The following is a 21,970-nucleotide window of genomic DNA, read 5'->3' on the forward strand; positions in this document are numbered from 1 at the left end:
AGCATTCCTTTTCGCTGATTGACCAGTGGCTTTCCCTCTCAGACAGTTTCTTGCTGAGAAACACGACAGGATGGAATTCTTGATCCGGTCCTTCCTGCATTAAAACTGCTCCCACGCCTCGCTTGGACGCATCTGTGGTTACTAGGAACGGTTTGTCAAAGTCTGGGGCCCTTAGCACAGGGTCAGACGTGAGTGTTGCCTTAAGCTGGTTAAAGGCCTTTTGACACTCATCAGTCCACTGAACTGCATTTGGCTGTTTCTTTCTGGTTAGGTCTGTCAGCGGGGCTGCGATTTGGCTGTAGTGGGGTACAAATCGCCTATAATATCCAGCCAAGCCTAAGAAGGATTGGACCTGTTTCTTAGACTTTGGAACCGGACACTTTTGGATAGCATCCACTTTGGCCTGTAGGGGATTTATAGTTCCTCGACCCACCTGGTGCCCCAGATAAGTCACTCTGTTTTGGGCCATTTGACACTTTTTAGCCTTAACAGTTAGTCCTGCCTGCCTGATGCGCTCGAAGACTTTTTCCAGGTGCTCCAGGTGCTCTGCCCATGACTCAGAAAAAATGGCCACATCATCGAGGTAGGCAACTGCAGATTCTCCCAATCCCGCTAGGAGACCATCTACAAGTCTTTGGAAGGTGGCGGGTGCATTTCGCAACCCGAAAGGGAATACATTGAATTCATACACCCCTGCCTGGGTGACGAAGGCTGACCTTTCCTTTGCGGGTTCATCTAGTGGTACTTGCCAGTACCCCTTGGTTAAGTCTAAAGTAGAGATGAATTGGGCATTTCCCAATTTCTCCAATAGCTCATGTGTGCGTGGCATTGGATAGTTGTCAGGACGAGTTACAGCATTTAGCTTACGGTAGTACACGCAAAAGCGTATTTCCCCATCTGGTTTGGGAACTAGAACCACTGGAGATGCCCATGCACTATTAGAGGGGCAGATTATACCCATCTGTAGCATGTCCTGGATCTCCCTTTGTATAGCAGTTTTGTCACGAGGTGACTCCCGGTAGGGTGGGGTTCTAATTGGGTGAGCATTACCTGTGTCAATGGAGTGGTATGCCCGTTCGGTCCGACCTGGAGTGGCTGAGAAAATTGGTGCAAATCTTGTGCACAGCTCCTTGATCTGCTGTCGCTGCAGACATCCAAGGTTCATGGAGAGGTTCACCTCTTCCACGCCACCATCCTTTTTTCCTTCGTAGTAGACACCTTCAGGCCACTCCGCGTCATCTGTTTCCTGGGCTGTAAACTGGCAAACATTTAATTCTCTGGAATAAAAGGGCTTAAGAGAATTAACATGGTATACCTTAGGCTTTATGTTGGAGGTGGGGGAGGCTATGAGATAGTTAACAGCTCCTAGGCGCTCCTGGACCGTGAATGGTCCTTCCCATGACGCTTCCATTTTATGGGCCTGGATCACCTTTAAGACCATGACTTGGTCTCCTACTTTGAAGGACCGTTCTCTGGAATGTTTATCATACCAGGCCTTTTGCTGTTCCTGAGCATTCTTTAGGTTTTCTTTAGCAAGGGCTAAAGAGTGTTGAAGGGTGCTTTGTAGGTTGCTTACAAAGTCTAGAATATTAATTCCTGGAGAAGGTGCAAACCCCTCCCATTGCTGCTTCACCAACTGTAATGGCACCTTAACCTCGCGGCCATACACAAGTTCAAATGGTGAAAACCCTAAACTGGGATGTGGTACAGCCCTGTAGGCAAAAAGCAACTGCTGCAACACTAGATCCCAATCATTGGAGTGTTCATTTATGAATTTACATATCATAGCCCCCAAAGTTCCATTAAACCTCTCCACCAGGCCACTGGTTTCATGGTGGTAAGTGGTGGCAACCAAGTGATTCACCCCATGAGCTTCCCACAGGTTTTCCATGGTCCCTGCCAGGAAATTAGTTCCCGAATCTGTAAGGATGTCGGAGGGCCAACCTACCCTGGCAAAAATGTCTGTTAATGCCTGGCACACACTTTTAGCCCTGGTGTTGCTTAAGGGTACTGCTTCCGGCCATCGGGTAGCAAAATCCATGAAAGTCAGTACGTACTGCTTTCCTCTGGGTGTCTTCTTTGGGAAAGGACCCAGAATATCCACAGCTACTCGCTGAAATGGGACCTCAATTATGGGTAGTAGCTGGAGAGGGGCTTTAACCTGGTCTTGGGGCTTTCCCACTCGTTGGCACACCTCACAAGACCGGACATAATTAGCAATGTCCTTGCCCATTCCCTCCCAGTGAAAGGACTTCCCCAACCGGTCTTTGGTTCTGTTCACCCCAGAATGGCCTATGGGATGATCATGAGGTAAGCTCAAGAGCTTTACCCGATACTTAGTGGGAACTACCAACTGTCTTTGAGGATGCCAGTCTTCCTGGTGCCCACCAGAAAGAGTCTCCTTGTATAAAAGTCCTTGTTCTACAACAAACCGGGATCGGTTAGAAGAGCTGAGAGGTGGTGGGGTGCTCCGCGCCGCCGCCCAAGCTTTCTGAAGGCTGTCATCTGCTTCCTGCTCGGCCTGGAACTGTTCCCTTGATGCTGTAGACATCAGTTCCTCCTTGGACTGTGGACTGGGGCTTGGTCCCTCGGGAAGGGATGCAGGTGCTGGGGTTGTTTCCATTAACTGTGAACCGCTGTCCGCTGGTGCACTATGTGGTATCTCAGGCTCTGGCTGAGCCTCTTGGGTAGGGTTATCTGCTGCTTCTGCCAGGTCAGGCTCGCTGGTGCCCTCTGGCATTGGAGCTGTAGACGGGTTTGCAAGCGCTGGACTCAGTGCTGGCAATGGTTCTGGTGCTGGTTGCGGTGCCAGTTCCGGTTCTGGGACTGGCTTTGGCTGGGTCTCTGGGATTGGATCCACTACGGCTGTTGCAGTCGTTGGCAGGGGATCCGGTTCCACCACCGTTGTTTGGGTCTCTGGTAACACAGACGGGGCCCTGGGGGACGGCTCACGAACAGGGATGGGCGTGAAAGCTTTCTTAGCCTGGCTGCGGGTGACTATTCCCACCCTCCTGGCTAGCTTTACATGGTTGGCCAAATCTTCCCCCAGCAGCATGGGAATGGGATAATTGTCATAGACTGCAAAAGTCCATATTCCTGACCAGCCCTTGTACTGGACATGCAACGTTGCTGTAGGCAAGGTTACAGACTGTGACACGAAGGGTTGAATTGTCACTGGAGCCTCCGGGTTGATGAGTTTGGGGTCCACTAGGGATTGGTGGATAGTTGACACTTGTGCCCCAGTGTCCCTCCAAGCAATAACCTTCTTTCCACCCACTCTCAAGGTTTCCCTTCGCTCCGAGGGTATGAGAGAGGCATCTGGGTCTGGGGATCTTTGGTGTGATTGGGGTGTAATGAACTGTAATCGGTTGGGGTTCTTGGGGCAGTGAGCCTTTATATGTCCCAGTTCATTACATTTAAAACATCGCCCTGCTAAGGTATCACCGGGCGATGTTGGTTGGTGGAGACTGGTGTGGTGGGGTGAGAAGGCGTCTGGGGTTTCCCTTGGGATGTGGGTGGGGCCTTGGGTTGTCCCTGGTGGTAAGGTTTTGTTTCGGCTTGCCCCTTCTGATATTCGCTCCAACTGCTACTAGTTTTTTTCTTTTCTGCCACCTCCACCCATTTGGCTCCAATCTCCCACGCCTCAGTAACAGTTTTGGGCTTCCTATCTAGGATGTACCTTTCTATTTCCTCAGGAACACCCTCTAAAAACTGCTCCATTTGCATTAGGAACGGCAACTCTTCCGTAGATTTAACATTTGCTCCTGATATCCAGGCATCCCAATTTTTCCCAATGTGGTAGGCATGTCAGGTAAATGACACATCAGGTTTCCACTTTTGGGCTCTGAACCGCCGACGGGCATGCTCAGGTGTTAGCCCCATTCTGATTCTGGCCTTGTTTTTAAAAAGTTCATAACTGTTCATGTGTTCCTTAGGCATTTCAGCCGCCACCTCTGCTAAGGGTCCACTGAGCTGCGACCTCAGCTCTACCATGTACTGGTCTGGAATGATGCTGTATCCAAGGCAGGCCCTTTCAAAATTTTCTAAGAAGGCCTCAGTATCATCGCCTGCCTTATAGGTGGGGAATTTTCTGGGATGGGAAGTGGTACCTGGAGAGGGGTTGTTAGGATTGGCTGGTGCATCCTGCTTAGCCTTTGCAACTTACAGTTCATGCTTCCTTTCTTTTTCTCTCTCCTCCATCTCTTTATCTTTCAGCTCCATAGTTCTCTTGTGAGCCTCCTCTTTGGCTTTTTCCAGCTCCATCTCTCTTTCATGGGCCTCCTTTTTGGCTTTCTCTTCTCTTGCTCTCTGCTCTGTCTCGAGTTTTGTTAATTGAAGCAGTCTGATGTTTTCTTTCATTTTCTTCTGCGTCTAGTTTGGCCAGTTCTGTTTTTTAGCTACTTCTTTGGTAGTCATTTCCTGTTTTCTTGTGCTGGGTCACCCCCTCTGCAGTTGACTAAAACTGGGAAGCTCTCAGCTCTGGCTGCTGCTGAATTAACAGAGACTTTCTAACTAGCTACTCCGGAGGATGTAAAAAGAATAAAAACATTTCAGCTTGTAAATTCCTTTTACCCTGTCCTTTGTTTGCTCATTTGAACACTTCTCTTAACAAAGGACCTTGTTAAAAAAACTTAACACCTCTGCCTTTAGGCAAGGAGAGATAAGATATGCATCTATCTCCAGCTCTGCTTTTCAAGCAGCTAGAAGGAAAAAAATCTTACTGGTTTTTGGGTTTAAAATGATCCCACCACTCTGCCACCATGTCAAGGCTGTATCCCCACTTTGAACTTTAGGGTACAAATGTAGGGGCATGCATGAAAACTTCTAAGCTTAACTACCAGCTTAGCTCTGGTCAGCTGCCACCATTTCCCAATTGGATTCCCTCCCTGGGAAGCCTTGAGAAACCTTTCACCAATTCCCTGGTGAATACAGATCCAAACCCCTTGGATCTTAAAACAAGGAGGAATTAACCATTCCCCCTCCTTCCTTTCACCAACTCCTGGTGAATACAGATCCAACCCCCTTGGATCTAAAAACAAGGAAAAATCAATCAGGTTCCTAAAAAGAAGGCTTTTAATTAAAGAAAAATGTAAAAATCATCTCTGTAAAATCAGTATGGAAATTAATCAAACTTAAAGAGCTCAGAGGACTCCCCTGTAGTCTTAAGTTCAAAGTACAGCAAACAAAGATAAACACTCTAGTAAAAGGTACATTTACAAGTTGAGAAAACAAAGGAAAACTAACACACCTTGCCTGGCTATTTACTTACAAGTTTGAAATAGGAGAGACTTGTTTAGAAAGATGTGGAGAACCTGGATTGATGTCTGGTCCCTCTCAGTCCCGAGAGCGAATGCACTCACAAACAAAGAACACAAACAAAAGCCTCCCCCCCCCCTCAAGATTTGAAAGTATCTTGTCCCCTTATTGGTCCTTTGGGTCAGATGCCAGCCAGGTTACCTGAGCTTCTTAACCCTTTCCAGGGAAAAGGATTTTGGAGTCTCTGGCCAGGAGGGATTTTATAGTACTGTACACAGGAAAGCTGTTACCCTTCCCTTTATAGTTATGACACCCTATGTACTTCTTCCTGAGTCACTTCTTCTTTGTGATTTGCTACACCTCAGTGCCAGTGCCTAAGATGCTGGCAGATTTGTTGGAGGAGGAGAAGACCATTTCCCACGCTGGGTGCTTCATCCAACCTGATTGGCTTAATAGAGAACTCTTTGGTGAGCTTAAACACAAAAAGGAAGCTTACAAGAAGTTGAAACTTGGACAGATGGCTAGGAAGGAGTACAAAATATTGCTCGAGCATGCAGGGGTGTAATCAGGAAGGTTAAAGAACAACTGCAGTTGCAGCTAGCAAGGGATGTGAAGGGTAACAAGAAGGATTTGTATAGGTATGTTAGCAACAAGAAGGTCAGGGATAGTGTGCGACTCTTACTGAATGGGGAAGGTAACAGAGTGACAGATGATGTGGAAAAAGCTGAAGTACTCAATGCTTTTTTTGCCTCGGTCTTCACAGACAAGGTCAGCTCTCAAAATGTTGCACTGGACAACACAGTATGGGGAGGAGGTGAGCAGCTCTCAGTGGTGAAAGAACAGGTTAAGGACTATTTAGAAAAGCTGGATGTGCACAAATCCATGTGTCCAGAGCTAATGCATCCAAGGGAGCTGAGGGAGTTGACTGATGTGATTGCAGAGCCATTGGCCATTATCTTTGAAAACTTGTGGTGATCAGGGGAGGTCCTGGACAATTGGGAAAAAGCAAATATAGTGCCCATCTTTAAAAAAGGAAAGAAGGAGAATCTGGGAAACTACGGACCAGTCAGCCTCACCTCAGTCCCAGGAAAAATCATGGACCAGGTCCTCAAGGAAACCATTTTGAAGCACTTGGAGGAGAGGAAGGTGATCAGGAACAGTCAACATGGATTCACCAAGGGCAAGTAATGCCTGACCAACCTGATTGCCTTCTATGATGAGATAACTGGTTCTGTGGATATGGGGAAAGTAGTGGACATGATAAATCTTGACTTTAGAAAGCTTTTGATACGGTCTCCCACAGTATTCTTGCCAGCAAGTTAAAAAGAAGTATGGATTGGATGAATGGACTATGAGGTGGATAGAAAGCTGGCTAGAATGTCGGCCTCAATGGGTAGTGATAAATGGGTCTATGTCTAGTTGGCAGCCAGTATCAAGCGAAGTGCCCCAGGGGTCTGTTCTGGCGCCAGTTTTGTTCAACATCTTCATTAATTATCTTGATGTTGGGATGGATTGCATAGTCAGCAAGTTTGTGGATGATACTAAGCGGGGGGAGAGGTAGATACGCTGGAGGTTAGGGATAGCATCCAGAGGGACCTATACAAATTGGAGGATTGGGCCAAAAGAAATCTGAGGAGGTTCAACAAAGACAAATGCAGAATCCTGCAGTTAGAATGGAAGAATCCCATGTACTGCTACAGGCTGAGGACCGACTGGCTAAGCAGCAGTTCTGCAGAAAAGGACCTTGGGATTACAGTGGACAAGAAGGTGTATATGAGTCAACAGTGTGCCCTTGTTGCCAAGAAGGCTAATGGCATATTGGGCTGTATTAGTAGGATAATTGCCAGCAGATCGAGAGAAGTGATTATTTTCCTCTATTCTACATTGGTTTGGCTATATCTGGAGTATTGAATCCCAGTTTTGGGCCTCTCCAGTACAGAAAGGATGTGAACAAATTGGAGAGAGTCCATCAGAGGACACTGGGAATGATTAGGGGGCTGGGGCACATGACTTATCAGGGGAAGCTGAGGGAACTGGGCTTATTTAATATGCAGAAGAGAAGAGTGAGGGGGGATTAGATGGCAGCCTTCAACTAACTGAAGGGGGTTTCCAAAGAGAATGGAGCTAGACTGTTCTCAGTGGTGGCAGATAACAGAACATGGAGCAATGGTCTCAAGTTGCAGTGCGGGAGATCTAGGTTGGATATTAGGAAACACTATTTCGCTAGGAGGGTGATGAAGCACTGGAATGGGTTACCTAGGGAGGTGGTGGAATCTCCATTCTTAGAGGTTTTTATGGTCCGGCTTGAGAAATCCCTGGCTGGGATGATTTAATTGGGGATTGGTCCTGCTTTGAGCAGGGGGTTGGGCTACATGACCTCCCGAGGTCCCTTCCAACTGTGATATTCTATGATGCAGCTCTACTGTTATGTGGCCATGGGGACCACAGAGTGATTGTTCTTGGTAGTCATGGCTTATTATCATTTCATTGCTGTGTGCCACCCCTTGCACTACCTGTTCCACATGAACAGGACATTCTGAAGACAACAATGAAGAAGCCAGACAGTGGTAATGGCTCATCGACAAAGACACTGGGCTGTGCAATAGCTTAGCCTCCCTGTGGACATTTCAGGAAGCCTGTAAGTAATGGCTGCTGTGACTCTGCAAGGGCATGTGACCAGACCACAATACTCTGGATTGCATGCTGGGTACCTGTATTTTTCCACAAACTGGGCTGGGAACTGTTTCTGGAACAAAGGGTTCCCACCAAATGCTAAAGCTATATAAGGCAGGGATTGACCTCCTCTGTTGTTCTTCCCCACAACTCAGCACCTGAGAGAAGCTCTGGAAGAAAAGGACTTGGTATGGGGGTGGGGAGCCCAAGCTGCAAAGCACGTGCAGCTTGTGCCTTGACAACCTGCAAGACTGCGTGTATCATCATTCAGGGTGAGAAATTACTAGTTCATATGCAATCTTTCTAGTATCTTAAACTTAGTTTGTGGTTTTGTTTATTTACTAGGTAATCTGCTTTGATCTGTTTGCTATCCCTTATAATCACTTAAAGTCAATCTTTTTGTAGCTAATAAACTTGTTTTATGCTTTAATCTAAGCCAGTGTGCCTTTGACTGAAGTGTTTGGGGAAAATCTCAGCTTGGTTAACACAAGTGTGCATTGTCCTCTCCACATTGAGGGAGAGGCAAACTATTTATGAGCTTACATTGTACAAATCCCTTTGCAGTGCAAGATGGCATAATTTTGGATTTATACTCCAGAGGGGGATGCGTGCCCGGGGAGCTTGGAAATTGAATCCATAGCTATTTGAGAGCTCTGGATGTTCTTTTACTATCAGGAATGTGCTCACTTGGTTAGCCAATACCTGGTATGTTACTGTTCTGCCAAGACCAGGTCTACTCTGATTCACAGTCTTTGGTTCACACTCCTAGTTGTACATGCTCCAGCAACGCCAACAGCAGCATTTCCTGGCCATGACTTTAAAACAAATGTTTTGTGCTTCACTGCTTTCAACAATAGAAAACTCTTTAAGATAGCAGTAAGAAGAATAGGAGTACTTGTGGCACCTTAGAGACTAACAAATTTATTAGAGCATAAGCTTTCGTGGACTACAGCCCACTTCTTCGGATGCATATAGAGTGGAATATATATTGAGGATATATATATACACACATACAGAGAGCATGAACAGGTGGGAGTTGTCTTACCAACTCTGAGAGGCCAATTAAGGAAGAGAAAAAAACTTTCGAAGTGATCATCAAGATAGCCCAGTACGGACAGTTTGATAAGATTTTTTTCTCTTACTTAATTGGCCTCTCAGAGTTGGTAAGAAAACTCCCACCTGTTCATGCTCTCTGTATGTGTGTATATATATGTCCTCAATATATATTCCACTCTATATGCATCTAAGGTCTGAACCAGAGGCTGGGAACCAATTCAGGCCACACATTGAAGCAGATGCTTATAATTTCACTGTCCAGCACATGAACTTGGCAAAGTTGCTTGCTCACATTGCTAAAATATAGGCATTCCTAAGAAGTATTAAGCATTAGATATTTATGTAAATACATTTCAGAAGGCTTGTACAGATATGCCCCAATCTAATATAAGATAAGATGGTTTCACAGAACAAGGAAGAGAGATGTTGTGTCCAAGATGTAAGGAACAAGGGAAGGTAACAAACAGATGTCATGAAACATGTAAAGTGGTACGTAAGATGTGCATCCCAGTTGTTTGACTCAGTCTATAAATGTTGGGGGACCTTGCCTTAACCCTTTGTGTGGCTGAGGGGACAGCAGAGATTCCCACTGATGACTGAGCCGCTCCTTGGCACAGAGCACTCATTTTTCAATGTATTTGTGCAAATTGTGCAAATCATTAGGGCTACGTCTTCTGGGCAATAAACCTGGCCAAATGCCTTTGTCACCGAACTGTACCTGTGGTCTTTCTCTATGAGAGTCTTCAAGGTCTACTGAATTAACAAGCTGCACTCTCTGCTGGTGCTAATATCACCGGAGCTCCAAGGACAGAAGTACTGAGCTGTTGAGACAGCTGAGCACCAACAACATTCCACCCTGCTGCACTCTAAGAATTAGTGGCTTCTACATGGCCTGGTTGAGACACACTGGCAAGGACTGTGTGTGAAAAGGACATATGGCCACTGTCACTGCTATATAGCAACACATGTCAATCTCTAGGAATGCCTTCTTTTACTAAAATGGAAATGTAAGTCACCTGCTCAACTCATTAGTTCAAATTAAGTCACCTGCTCAGTCCCAGGCCTGCACTAATCTTAAATTGTTGGTGTCAGGCAGAAAAACCATGCACTTCAGTGTTTAGGGTTTTAACTTAGGACTGAAGATGTCCATGTCCCATCCGTTACTCTGTCACAGACTCTTTGTGTGACCTGGCCCAGTCACTTAGAGCCTGATTTTAAAGACATTAGGTGCCTGAAGAAACAGATAGGCACCTACTGGGATTTTCAGACATGACTAGGAGATTAACTCTCATTAAAATTGATCATAGGTGCTTTTGAAAACTCCCACTAGTTGCCCGAATACTTCTACAAATCTGGTTGTAAGTGATATAGGGGCCAAACTCCAACTGATTTCAATGGGATTTAGGCACCCAACCTGTCTAGGTGCTTTTAAAAATCCCACTGTGCTCCTATCTGTTTATTTAGGTACCAAAATACTTTTAAAACTCTGGGCCCTTGTCTCTTGGTGACTCAGTTCCCCATCTATAAAATGGGGATAATATCTCTTCCCTACCAGCCTGGGGGTGGTGAGAGGATAAACACATTAATGGTAGTGAGATGCTGGGATACTATGGTGAAGTGGGCTGTACAAGCATAGGTGGATACCGGTGTCTCTTAGGTGTCTTATGTGAAGTAAATTTGGTGTATCTTGGTTCATAAGAAGTGTCCACAGGAAAAAAAAATCCATTGTGTTATTAAATTAGGCTAATTTGGTTTTAATGATAGAATTTTCCTATTTGTTTCATTTATGACAAAAAAAAGAAATTCTAATTAGAAATATTAGTGTATCTGTGTCAAGCAGTTACTCCTTGACACTTAGAATAAAATATCACAAATAAGAGAAGCAGGGTTTATTGGTGAAGCATTTCAAGGTGCTCAGACTGCATGATAACGAAATAAACCAATAAAAAGAAAAATGAGACAGCATATAAAATCAAAAATCAAGTAGGTAAATCACCACAGCAAATGTTCAGATTGTGTAATTTTGGAATGTGTGGATTTATTTGGGTAAACTTTATACAAAAAAGATTCAATTTTTCAACAATAGAGGGGTTTGTAAGAGGATAGCTAGATAATCACTGAGGCCCTTTTACAGTATTCTGGAAGTGTACAAGAAAATGAAAGTGATGTAATTGTAATTTACACTCACTTTTATACACCCAGTTTGGTATAAAGGCCCCTCAGCGTAAGCCAGAATCCGGCCTCCAACCTCTTATATTTATTTACACTCTGTGCAGACTGCACTGCCTGCTGATTACTTTCTTTAAAGCATCCCTGAAGTCCTTATTCCTCAGGCTGTAGATGATGGGGTTCAGGAGTGGGGTGATGATGGTGTAGAACACAGAGACAATCTTATTGAGCTCCGAGGGCAGGCTGGAGGTAGGGCGGACATACATGGAGATCATGGTGCCATAGTAGATGGCCACCACGGCCAGGTGTGAGCCACAGGTGGAGAAGGTCTTCCTCTTCCCAAAGGAGGAGGGGATCTTCAGGATGGTGAGAATGATGAAGAGGTAAGACACTAGGGTCAGCAGCAGACAGCTGACGAGGACCAGGAGGGAGAGAATGAATATGATGACCTCAGTAGTGGAGGTGTCTGAGCAGGAGAGCTTGAGCAATGGAGGGATATCACAGAAGAAGTGTTTAATCTGATTGGAGCCACAGAAAGGGAGCCTGGAGATTAGCAAGCAGGGTAAGAGCCCGGTGAAGATGCCAGTCACCCAGGAGACCATGGCCAGGCGGGTACAAGACGCATCACTCATAGCCACTGTGTAGTGTAATGGGTAACATATGGCGAGGTACCTGTCGTAAGCCATCACCGCCAGGAGGAAGCACTCAGTGGCCCCCAGGAAGACAAAGCAATAGAGCTGTGCCATGCATCCAGCAAATGTGATGGCCTTCCTCTCTACCAGTAGGTTGGACAGCATCTTGGGCATGATGGTGCTGGTGTAGAAGATCTCCAGAAAGGAGAGGTTCTGGAGGAAGGAGTACATGGGTGAGTGGAGCCGGGGTTCCAGCCTCACTACCAAGATGATGACAGTGTTCCCTGTGATGGTTAGGATGTAGATGACCAAGAACACAATGAAGAGTAGGGTCTGCCAGCCAGGAAGGCTATGGAACCCCAGCAGCCGGAACTCCACCACTGTGGTGCTGTTGGTCATCTCCTTGGGAGAGCTAGAATTTGCCTGCAGATGGTAGAATCATCATCATTATCAGTCTTATAACCAGCATCAACACCAACATAATAATAAATAACAATTACAGCTGGAGCCTAAGTTAAAGGAACCTAAGGGAAAACTATCAGAATCACCACAGTGCTTCTACTTTCTTTCTTTCTTTCTTTCTTTCTTTCTTTCTTTCTTTCTTTCTTTCTTTCTTTCTTTCTTTCTTTCTTTCTTAGAACTCTCCATCCATTTAACATCTAATTTTTTTTGCAGGGTAGTAATTAAATCCAATTATTTAATGTATTTCTTTTGGTACATATATATTTCAGGTATCATAGAAAAGTTCATATTTAGACAATGAAATCCAAACATACCTATACACAAACATTCACACAAATGCTCTCACACAAAGTCTCTCACATACAATCACAGTTACTCAAACGTTCACACACACAAATACTCCATGACACATGCATTAACAAACACACTTGCTCTTTCATGCACACAGGTAAATGCCTAAGAAACAACACAACACATATAAATACACCTCACACATCTCACAGTAATATATACAAAATCACAAAAAATCTCACTCATATATGCACACTCTCTCACACACACATAAAGGAAAGAAAACATCCTCACAATGACATTCACACATATAAACATGCACGCACACACATACACCCTCACAATTCCACATTGGCACAAACATACACTCACAGTCACAAATGCTCTGCAAATCTCATTCTAGCATCTGAGAGTTATGATGGAATTTCTCTGCTCAGGCAGTGTCTGAAGTAACAAAGGTTTGTAATTGTACAGCTGATGTATAAAACAATAGATTTCCTCTCCTCTCATAGTTAGTTGTTTTGGCATTGAATATCTATCTATCTAATCAGAATAATAGTAAGTATAGTCAGCATATACAATTCTGAATATGGACATATCTGTTCAATAAGGTTTTTTTTTGCATAACCTTTTCCATAACCATAACCATATTTTAAAATGCTCATGGTTGAAAACTGCTCGGACCCGAGTATAGAACAGATTGTCCTGGTAACTTACTTGATTCCCTTTGAGCAACAAATGAGGACATAATCCAAAAATCAGCAGTTCCTCCAAAATTAATCAGATTTAGAATTGTGGTTGGACTCCAAACCACCTATTCCCATGTCCTAAATCACATAGCAAAGAGAGTAGCTAGCATCCACCCACTGTTGATCAGAGTTCAGCTTTCTGGAGGCTGACACAGTGAAATAAAAGCACTTAATTAGACTGTACCTTCATTTCAACCCTCGCTTGGCATCTCTGGGACCCAGTCTCTGTAATCCCACTGGAATTCCTGAACCAGAGACACACAAAGCAAAACCCCAGCTGTTCTGTTTTAATGACTGAAGTGCAATCTAAAGCATGTAACATATCAGAAAAAGGGTGGAAATTCATATGGGGCCAGATACAAATGCCCAAATACATTCACTTCGGCTGTTTTTGGATCAGGCTCAATCCAAGAACTTTTAGGGTCAGATTTTACATTGATGAAGGCCAATTAGATCAATAGATAGATAGATGGGTGTGTATGGAGATTAGCCATTTACTCTCCTGTAGTCTGAACTATGGGGTAGTGTAGACATAGACTTAATGTTTCATTAGTGTAACCCTTCTGCCCACCTAAGTTGGCAGCAACAAGGGCCGGATTCTGTATCTATGGGTTCCATTTCAATAATGCAATGCAAAACTGGCTTGAGCCCCCACCCAGTGACCTGGGACAATTACATACCACCCCCTGGGTGCCTCTAAGAGGCAATACTTCCCCTCTCACAAGCATGGAGTCAGAGTGTAGCAGAAAATGTTTAATAACATGAGGTAAATGACATCAGCATTAAATTGGGAAAACACCACAAACAGGATTCATAACACAAACCATGAGCAAAAAAACCCCACCCCAGCAAATTGGGCTGTGTCCTTTCCATTTGGTTCTTGAATCCAGCAACCCAAAAATTACCCAGAGTCCCCAAAGTCCAACACCCCCAAAGTCTCTTGGGTCCAGCAACCACCCAAAGTCCCAAAAGTCCAACAACCCCTAAAGTCTCTGCCCCGGTCAGTGCAGCCCCAGAGTAAAAGGGGGGCACGCAGGGTGTTAAGGGGCACCTTATGTGATCCGAGGCCGGCCGTCTCTCCATGGGGTTCCGCTGCAGCCTTCACTACAAACCAGTCCACTTCCTGCCGTTCCATGAACCGCTCCACTCTGCAACCTGTGAGCCGCTCCAGCCGTCCCCGCAAACAACTCCGCTTGCCGTTCCTGGGGCCGCTCCAACCATTCCCGCAAGGCTCCGCGCCGCTTGCTGCTCTGCCAGCAGCTTAGCAATATAGCTTCAGGCTCCCCCAGTAGTTAACACATCACTTAATAACTTTAACTCTTTTGTGATTTCAGCTCAGAGTAGGGGAGCCCCAGTGCTGGTGCACCATTGGCCCAAAGTGAATTCAGCTCAGCAGCTAGTAACTAGACTCCTAATGGAATCAAAGTTATCTCTGACATTCAACAGTGGAGGGGGGGGGGAGAGAGAGAGAGAGAGAGAGAGAGAAGGAGGTGGTGGTGGTGGTGTTTCAAGCCCTCAGAGAGGGCCTATACCATCATATACAAATACCCATCCCCATCCTCTCTCAATTCACTGGGTTTTCTAACCCAGGCCCCTTGTCAAGCAAGTGGTACTTAGGTAATGGTGAAGGACTCACTCAGTCCTTCTGTCATACAACAGTTCCACTGGCCTTGATTCACAGAATCAGGGTAACAAAACTTTATTCTTCCTGTCCCAATAACAGAGAAACTGGGGATCCCACACCAGCCAAAGTAACCACTTTCAGTTGCTGTTGTTTCATGCCACACGGGTGGGTGTGCCTATGCAAACAAGATCAGCCCCTGGAGTTCTTTTCCACACTCACCATAATTCACCACCAGATGTCAGGGTAGAGCTCATCCTGACTCTGCTTACATCCTCCCCCAAGTCGAGAATTTGTCGTCCCAACAAATCACACTCCCTATTATACCAACTCACTGGTTCCCTCCAAAGGGCCTCAGATAGCCCACTTTAGCTTCCACAAGCCTGTGTGCTAAGCATATTGGTTCCTCATTAGTCACCCCAGGTGCATCATAAGTCAACCGTTTTACTGGTCTTATTACCCTTTCTCGTCTATTGAGAATCTCTGTTGCCGTGGTAGGGGGGACAACCTCTTGAACGACAGATGGAGAGGTTTTCTTTGAGGGCCCCTCGGCTACTGGCATAGGCCCCTCCATTTCTAGTTCTAACAGTGGAGGGTCCAAGGTGCCCAGGACATCCTCCACCTGTATGTCTCCACTGTTCAATAACCTGTGTGTGTCATCACATGGGGGTCCCACCAGTGGCTCAGGGGTGTCAGGAATGGGCCTAAATACTTTTGCCATGGGTTTAGTGCAGAAGAGGAGGAGCTCTCTTTTGATTCAGCTGATCGAGACTGAAATCTTGTCTCCATCCCAGGATACACCATGGTTGTGTCTTCCTCCTCAGACTCACTCTCGGATGTGCTGCATAGGGATAGGTTAGCTGCAGGGGGCTGGCTGTCCACGTTGGAAGGCAGCTTTGGTCCAGCACCTTCGTTCTGCCTGGTTGCCCTGTTGTGGCCCATCTCATAAGGGGTGCCTACCAATTCCCCCACAGGGAGCAAAAGGTTTCTATGCACTGTCTTTGTCTGCCCTGGACTATCTTCAGGTTTGATTTTGTAGACTGGCAGGTCTCCTAGCTTTTCCATCACCAAGTAAGGTATTGCCTTCCATCTGTCAGCTATCTTGTGTTTGCCAGCAATACCCAAATTTCGCAGCAGGACTCTGTCCCCCCGGCTGGAGCTCTTGCAGATGTACCCTAGCATCATATCGCTGTTTGTTGCAGTCTGCGTTCTTCCAAGCCGCAGATGTAGCTAAGTGATAAGCATCCAATATTCCTCTTGTCTACTTCTAAAGACAAGAAATCAATGCATACCAGCTCCAGAGGTTTGTTGCCGGTGATGTTCTTCAGATATGCAGCCCTCGTGGGCAGAGTTTTCCTTTGAACACATCGAGCGCAGGTCTCACATTTCCTGCGAACATCTTCAGCCATCCGAGGCCAATAGAACATACTACGAACAAGTTCTTGGGTCCTCTCCATCCCTAAATGTGCAAAGTCATCATGCAGGGCCTTCATGCCAGGCTCTGTACTCTTTTGGCAGCACTAGCTGTGCTCGTTGCTTTTGTAAAGGGTCTGTGGTCACTCGGTGTAGCACTCCCTGAATCAGTTTTAGTTTGGTCCATTCTCTCAATAGTAGTTTACCCTCCAGGTTAGGTGGGGACAACCACAGCTGGGCTTCGCCCCTCCCTTTTGGCAAGTAGTGTATCATGAATGTCAATATCTTGCAGCTGGGCTTCCTGCCAGTCAGCCGCATTGCGCATGGGCAAAGGAGATTGGTCCAATGCAATATAGTTCACTGAAGCAGAAGGCACGCATTCAGGGGGCAGGCCCAAAGCTTCTGCAGCACATCCATGAAGACTCTTATGGGGGCCTCTGGCTCTCAGCAACTCACACTGCAAATAGCCCTCACTCCATCTGTGGGAATCACAGCAACTCCTGGTGCCTGCGGACACCTGGACAATGCATCTGCCTCTACATTGCTTCTCCCTGGTCAGTATTGAATTCTGAAGTTATAGCTAGCCAAAGCGGCCATCCATCTTTGCCCTGTAGCATCCAGCTTAGCACTTGTTAACACATAGGTCAGTGGGTTGTTGTCTGTCCACACCTGGAACTGAGCACTATACAAGTAGTCTCGAAATTTCTCAGTGATGGCCCATTTCAAGGCCAAGAACTCCATCTTGTGGGTGGGATAACGCATTTCACTATCAGACAGTCCTTGGCTGGCAAAGGCTACAGGTTTACATTTTCCTTCCACTTCCTGGTACAGTACTGCTCCCAGACCCTTCAAACTGGCATCAGTATGCAGGATAAATGGCTTGCTTGGGTCAGCAAAGACTAGGACCAGAGCATGAGTTAGGCAAGTAATGATTTCTCGAAAAGCCCTTTCATCTCTCTCATCCCACTGTGGCCCAAATGGTTCGAAGGGGCCATAGTGTCTCTGCACAGGAGGCTTTGGGGACCTCCCCTTATTCTTGGTCTTAGATTTGTTCTTGCTGGACTCGTATCCCTGGTAAGATCATTCAGAGGTTTTACAATCGTAGCATAGTTTTTCACAAATCTGCGGTAGTAGCCACTAAACCCAAGAAAGGTCTTGAGTTCTCTGTAGTCTTGGACATGGCCATGTAGTGAGTGCTTCTATTTTATTGGGATCAGTACTCACACCCTCTTGGGACACGATGTGATCCACATACTTCACTGAGGTCCTGCAGAATTGGCATTTGTCAATTAAAAGCTTCAAACCATAATCCTCTAACCTATCAAGCACTTTAAGAAGACTTTCTTCATGCTCCTCCAAGGTTCTTCCAAACACAATCAGGTCATCCAAATAAACTAACACTTGCACTAAGTTCATGTCTCCCACAACTTTCTCCATAAGATGTTGAAATGTGGCAGGTGCTCCAGAAATCCCTTGGGGCATGTTTTCAAACTGATAAAACCCTAATGGGCAGATGAAGGCTGTCTTCTCCTTATCTTCTTCACCCAGAGGGATCTGGTAGTATCCACTCCAAAGATCCAACACAGAGAACCACTGGCTTCTCAGAAAACAACCTAAGGCATCTTGGACTCGGGGCATTGTGTACTGGTCAACCACAGTACGGCAGTTTAGGGTGCGGTAGTCAATACACATCCGGATTTTCCCATTCCTTTTACAGACCACCACAATGGGTGAGGCGTATGGGCTGCGGGACTCTGTAATGAGGCCATTCGCAGCAGCTCCTGAAGGTGTTGTCGCACATCTTCCATCTCGGAGAGGGCAATCCTCCTAGATCTCTCCCTGAAAGGTCAAGAGTCATGTAGTCTGATGTTGTGCTCTACTCCTTTTGCACATCCCACATCCCACTCATGCAATGAGAACACCTTGGATCTTTCACAAAGTTTCCTCCTCAGGCAATCTTTCCACTCCTCGGACAACGGTGAATCTCCAAAGTGAAACTTCGCTGGGTCTATTGTCGGAACTTGAGTCTCACACTGGGGTTTTACAATTGATTCAGGCTCAAAGAGGTCTGCTATCTTTTGTCCTTGCTTCACAACAACATCTCAACTTGTTTCATTAGCAATCAGTATAGTCACCTTTTCCTGGGCTTCAGCAGGGAGGGTTATGACTCCACTGGGGACCAGCACTCCTTCCGGGAGCTCTCCTTCAACTGGCTGCTCTGCCATTGTTAATGCCCCTTTACTGCCTTTCAGCCAGGTACTCATGACAAGCACTTCTTGCTCCGTCCTTGCAGGCACTATTAAGGGGGTTGTGCCCATGTACATCAGTGCCCCAATTGGTAGCTCAGATGTCTCCTTTTTCGCACCCTCAATCTTCCTATAGGCTTCAGCACAAAGCGTATGGATCATCAGGGTATTCAGGTACTGGTCTCCAGCCCGTCATCTGCAGTAATCCGTGAGCACCTTGAAGAGACTGGAGTTGGTCCCTATCAGCACGGACACATCAGAGGTCCCTTTAGGGTCAGGGCATATTAATGCAGCTGTATCCACCTCTTCTCTTACCCCAGCAACCTCCTCTGGGAATTCCAGGTGCACTATGACATACCCTTGGTAAGGGTATTCAACCATGCTGAGGCCACACAGACCAATGCCAGTCAGTGGCTGTATAGGCAGGTGCCTAAGCATCTGTTGGTAGAATGACTGAAATATAATAGTCACTTGAGATCCAGTGTCAAGCACGGCTTTACACTCCACCCCTTCAATCCTCACCATGACCTCTGCTCGAGGCCCTATCAGTCCTGCGGGGATCTTAGCTGGATGGTCTTTTCTGGGGGAATCTTCAAATCCTGCAGGCCTGAGTGGTCCCTGTCCCCGGACTCTCTGGCAGCTACCAGATCTCTCCCAACTGATCCTCAGCTTTCCATACACTAAGGAGGGGGTTTCTTCATTATGGCACTTGGCAGCATTGTGTCCATCCTGACCACATCGGTAGCAGAAGAATTGTCCTTTCCCCCTTTGCCCAGGTGGGACGGTGGCTCTAAATGCTGACTTCTCCATCGCCACAGTCAGAGGCTCCTTATTCCTGGAAGTCTTAGCTCGGTCAATGATGCTTCGCAGTTCAGCTATCCATTCTGTCAGGACCTGGATTTGTTGGGCAAGTTCCTCTGTGGTGCTCACCATCAGTACACTGGCCATTTGCAGTGGTGTTGTGCCGGCTGGCTCCAATGTTTGGGCTTCCCAAAACTCACTGGCATCCTGCTTTCTTCCTCTTCTCTGACCTTCTTTATCAGCTGGGAATAACTTGGGGGATGTTCCCGTCATTCTTTTAGATGGAGATGGAGTAGAATCGGGTTCTGATACTGAGCTCCTCTTACAATTTGAGCCAGTCTGGTCCAATCCATCTGTTCAGCAGGCACTGCTCCCCTCATGACAGCTCTCTGAAACAGTCTCTCCAGCCCCTGTATATAGGCTGAAATCGTCTCGCCATTTTGCTGTCGGGAATTAAGGAACTTACAGTAACTGTCTTCAGGGCCCTCTACGCTCCCAAAGGTATGATCAAGGGCCTCTAGGCAGTCCTTCACACTGACCCCAGGGTCAATGAGCTTCAGGGTGCGAATCACATCTAATGCTGGGCCACTAAGGCTCTCTATTAGACATCTCCGCTTTTCTGCATCAGGTACGGCCCACTCCTGCAGCATTTCAGTGGTATGCTCCAACCAGGGTTTGAACTCCTCTGCCCCAGCAAATAATCTTAACTCATGACAAGAGTTTGACATAGCATGGGACAGCACAACCTTTTCCAATATTTGCCCCAGTGCTTTTGCCCAATCATTGGCTGAGGCTGCGGCCCCTGAGCTAGAGGCTGCAGGGCCGGGGCCCAACAAACCTGACATATTAGCCATTATATGAACAGTAATTTCCTCAAAATATAAACACAATTGTTTCCCAATGCAGTGGAACACACAACAGGTGCTTGCGAGAGGTACTGACCCAGGGAATCCTGGATGAGCCCCCAAAAATGTAACCCTTCTGCCCATCTAAATTGGCAGCAACAAGGGTCGAGTTCTGTATCTAGGGGTTCCGTTTCAATAACGCAATGCAAAACCGGCTCGAGCCCCCACCCAGTGACCTGGGACAATTACATACCACCCCCTGTGTGCCTCTAAGAGGCAATACTTCCCCTCTCGCAAGCACGGAGTCTGAGTGTAGCAGAAAATGTTTAATAACATGAAGTAAATGACATCAGCATTAAATTGGAAATACACCACAAACAGGATTCATAACACAAACCATGAGCCAAAAAAACCCACCCCAGCAAATTGGGCTGTGTCCTTTCCCTTAGGTTCTTGAATCCAGCAACCCAAAAATCACCAGAGTCCCCAAAGTCCAACAACCCCCAAAGTCTCTGCCCCTGGTCAGTGCACCCCCAGAGTAAAAGGGGAGCACGCAGGGTGTTAAGGGGCACCTTACGTGATCCAAGGCTGGCTGTCTCTCCGTGGGGTTCCACCGCAGCATTCACCACGAGCAAGTCCACTTTCTGCCGTCCCATGAACCGCTCCGCTCTACAAGCTGCTCCGCTCAACGACCTGTGAGCCGCTCCAGCTGTCCCCGCAAACAGCTCTGCTCGCCATTCCTTGGGCTGCTCCAACTGTCCCCGCAAGGCTCCGCACCGCTCGTTGCTCCTCCAGTCATCCCCACAAATTGCTCTGCCAGCTGCTTAGCAATATAGCTTCAGGCTCCCCCACTTGTTTACACAGCACTTAATAACTTTAACTCTTTTATGATTTCAGCTCAGAGTAGGGGACCCCCAGTGCTGGTGCATCACTGGCCCAAAGTGAATTCAGCTCAGCAGCCTGTAACTAGACTCTTAATGGAATCAAAGTTAGCTCTGACATTCAACACTAGAGAGACGAGGTGGTGCAATTGGTGTTTCAAGCCCTCAGAGGGAGGGGGGGCATACCATCATATACAAATATCTGTCCCCATGCTCTCTCAAGGGAGACAGTGGGGATCAGGGAGGTTTGGGGACAGGGGAAGCAGTGGGGGGGCAGGAGCAATGGGGAGTGGTGAGAGTCCCTGGGAGGCATCAGGGGCAATGGGCGGGGGCCAGGGCACCAAAATACAAGTTTGCCTAGGACAACATTTTCCCTAAGGCAGCCCTGGCATGGCTGGGGACTCTCCATCTCTTGAAGCCTTCATATCCAGGCTGGATGTCTCTCTGTGAGATGCTTTGGCCAACAACTAATTATCGGGAGCAGCTTGACATGACTCTATGGCCTGTGGTACACAGGATGTCCGATTTCATGATGCAATGGACCTTTCTCTGGTTCCTACATCAAAGCCAATAGCTTTGTGGTGGAACACAGCACATCACTTGGAAAGGCATCCAAGTCTCACTCACTCTGGGCTTTTCAAAGAAGCTGAAGGGAGCTTGACACCCAGTCATAATGAAATGGGCTTTGGACATCCAAACTCAATTTCATAGTTTCCTTTGAAAACCTCAGCCCAAATTATTGCTAGCACTTAACAATGATGCACTGTCAAGATCTATGGAAAGCAGGGGCATGCTGATACCTGTAGTTAACTTCTGTGAATGAAGTCAGGCCTCTAATCCTGTTCGGAAACCAGTGCGAACAGTACTTCTGAAAG

At 46.6% G+C, this 21,970-nt stretch overlaps 2 protein-coding genes across 2 annotated transcripts in view; one reads left to right on the forward strand and one right to left on the reverse strand.

The window, feature by feature from the left end:
* Positions 1–2,287: 2,287 nt before the first annotated feature.
* LOC135975152 (olfactory receptor 4E2-like) overlaps positions 2,288–21,970 on the forward strand; it is a 30,301-nt gene continuing 10,618 nt past the window's right edge. Inside the window, exons 1-2 of the mRNA XM_065565201.1 lie at positions 2,288–2,310; positions 5,566–5,682. Coding sequence (XP_065421273.1) covers positions 2,288–2,310; positions 5,566–5,682 — 140 coding nt within the window. The remainder of the gene's footprint in view (positions 2,311–5,565; positions 5,683–21,970) is intronic.
* LOC101934195 (olfactory receptor 11L1-like) lies at positions 11,247–12,185 on the reverse strand. Its single transcript, XM_024110915.3, has one exon. The coding sequence runs from the start codon at positions 12,183–12,185 to the stop codon at positions 11,247–11,249; it is 939 nt and encodes a 312-aa protein (XP_023966683.2).

The sequence above is a fragment of the Chrysemys picta genome, chromosome 13 (assembly GCF_011386835.1).
Source record: "Chrysemys picta bellii isolate R12L10 chromosome 13, ASM1138683v2, whole genome shotgun sequence".
NCBI classification, from domain to species: domain Eukaryota; kingdom Metazoa; phylum Chordata; order Testudines; family Emydidae; genus Chrysemys; species Chrysemys picta.

What these genes read in the sequence shown, in the direction of transcription:
- LOC101934195 (XM_024110915.3), bottom strand. Translation starts at nt 12,185, where the DNA reads ATGACCAACAGCACCACAGTGGTGGAGTTCCGGCTGCTGGGGTTCCAT.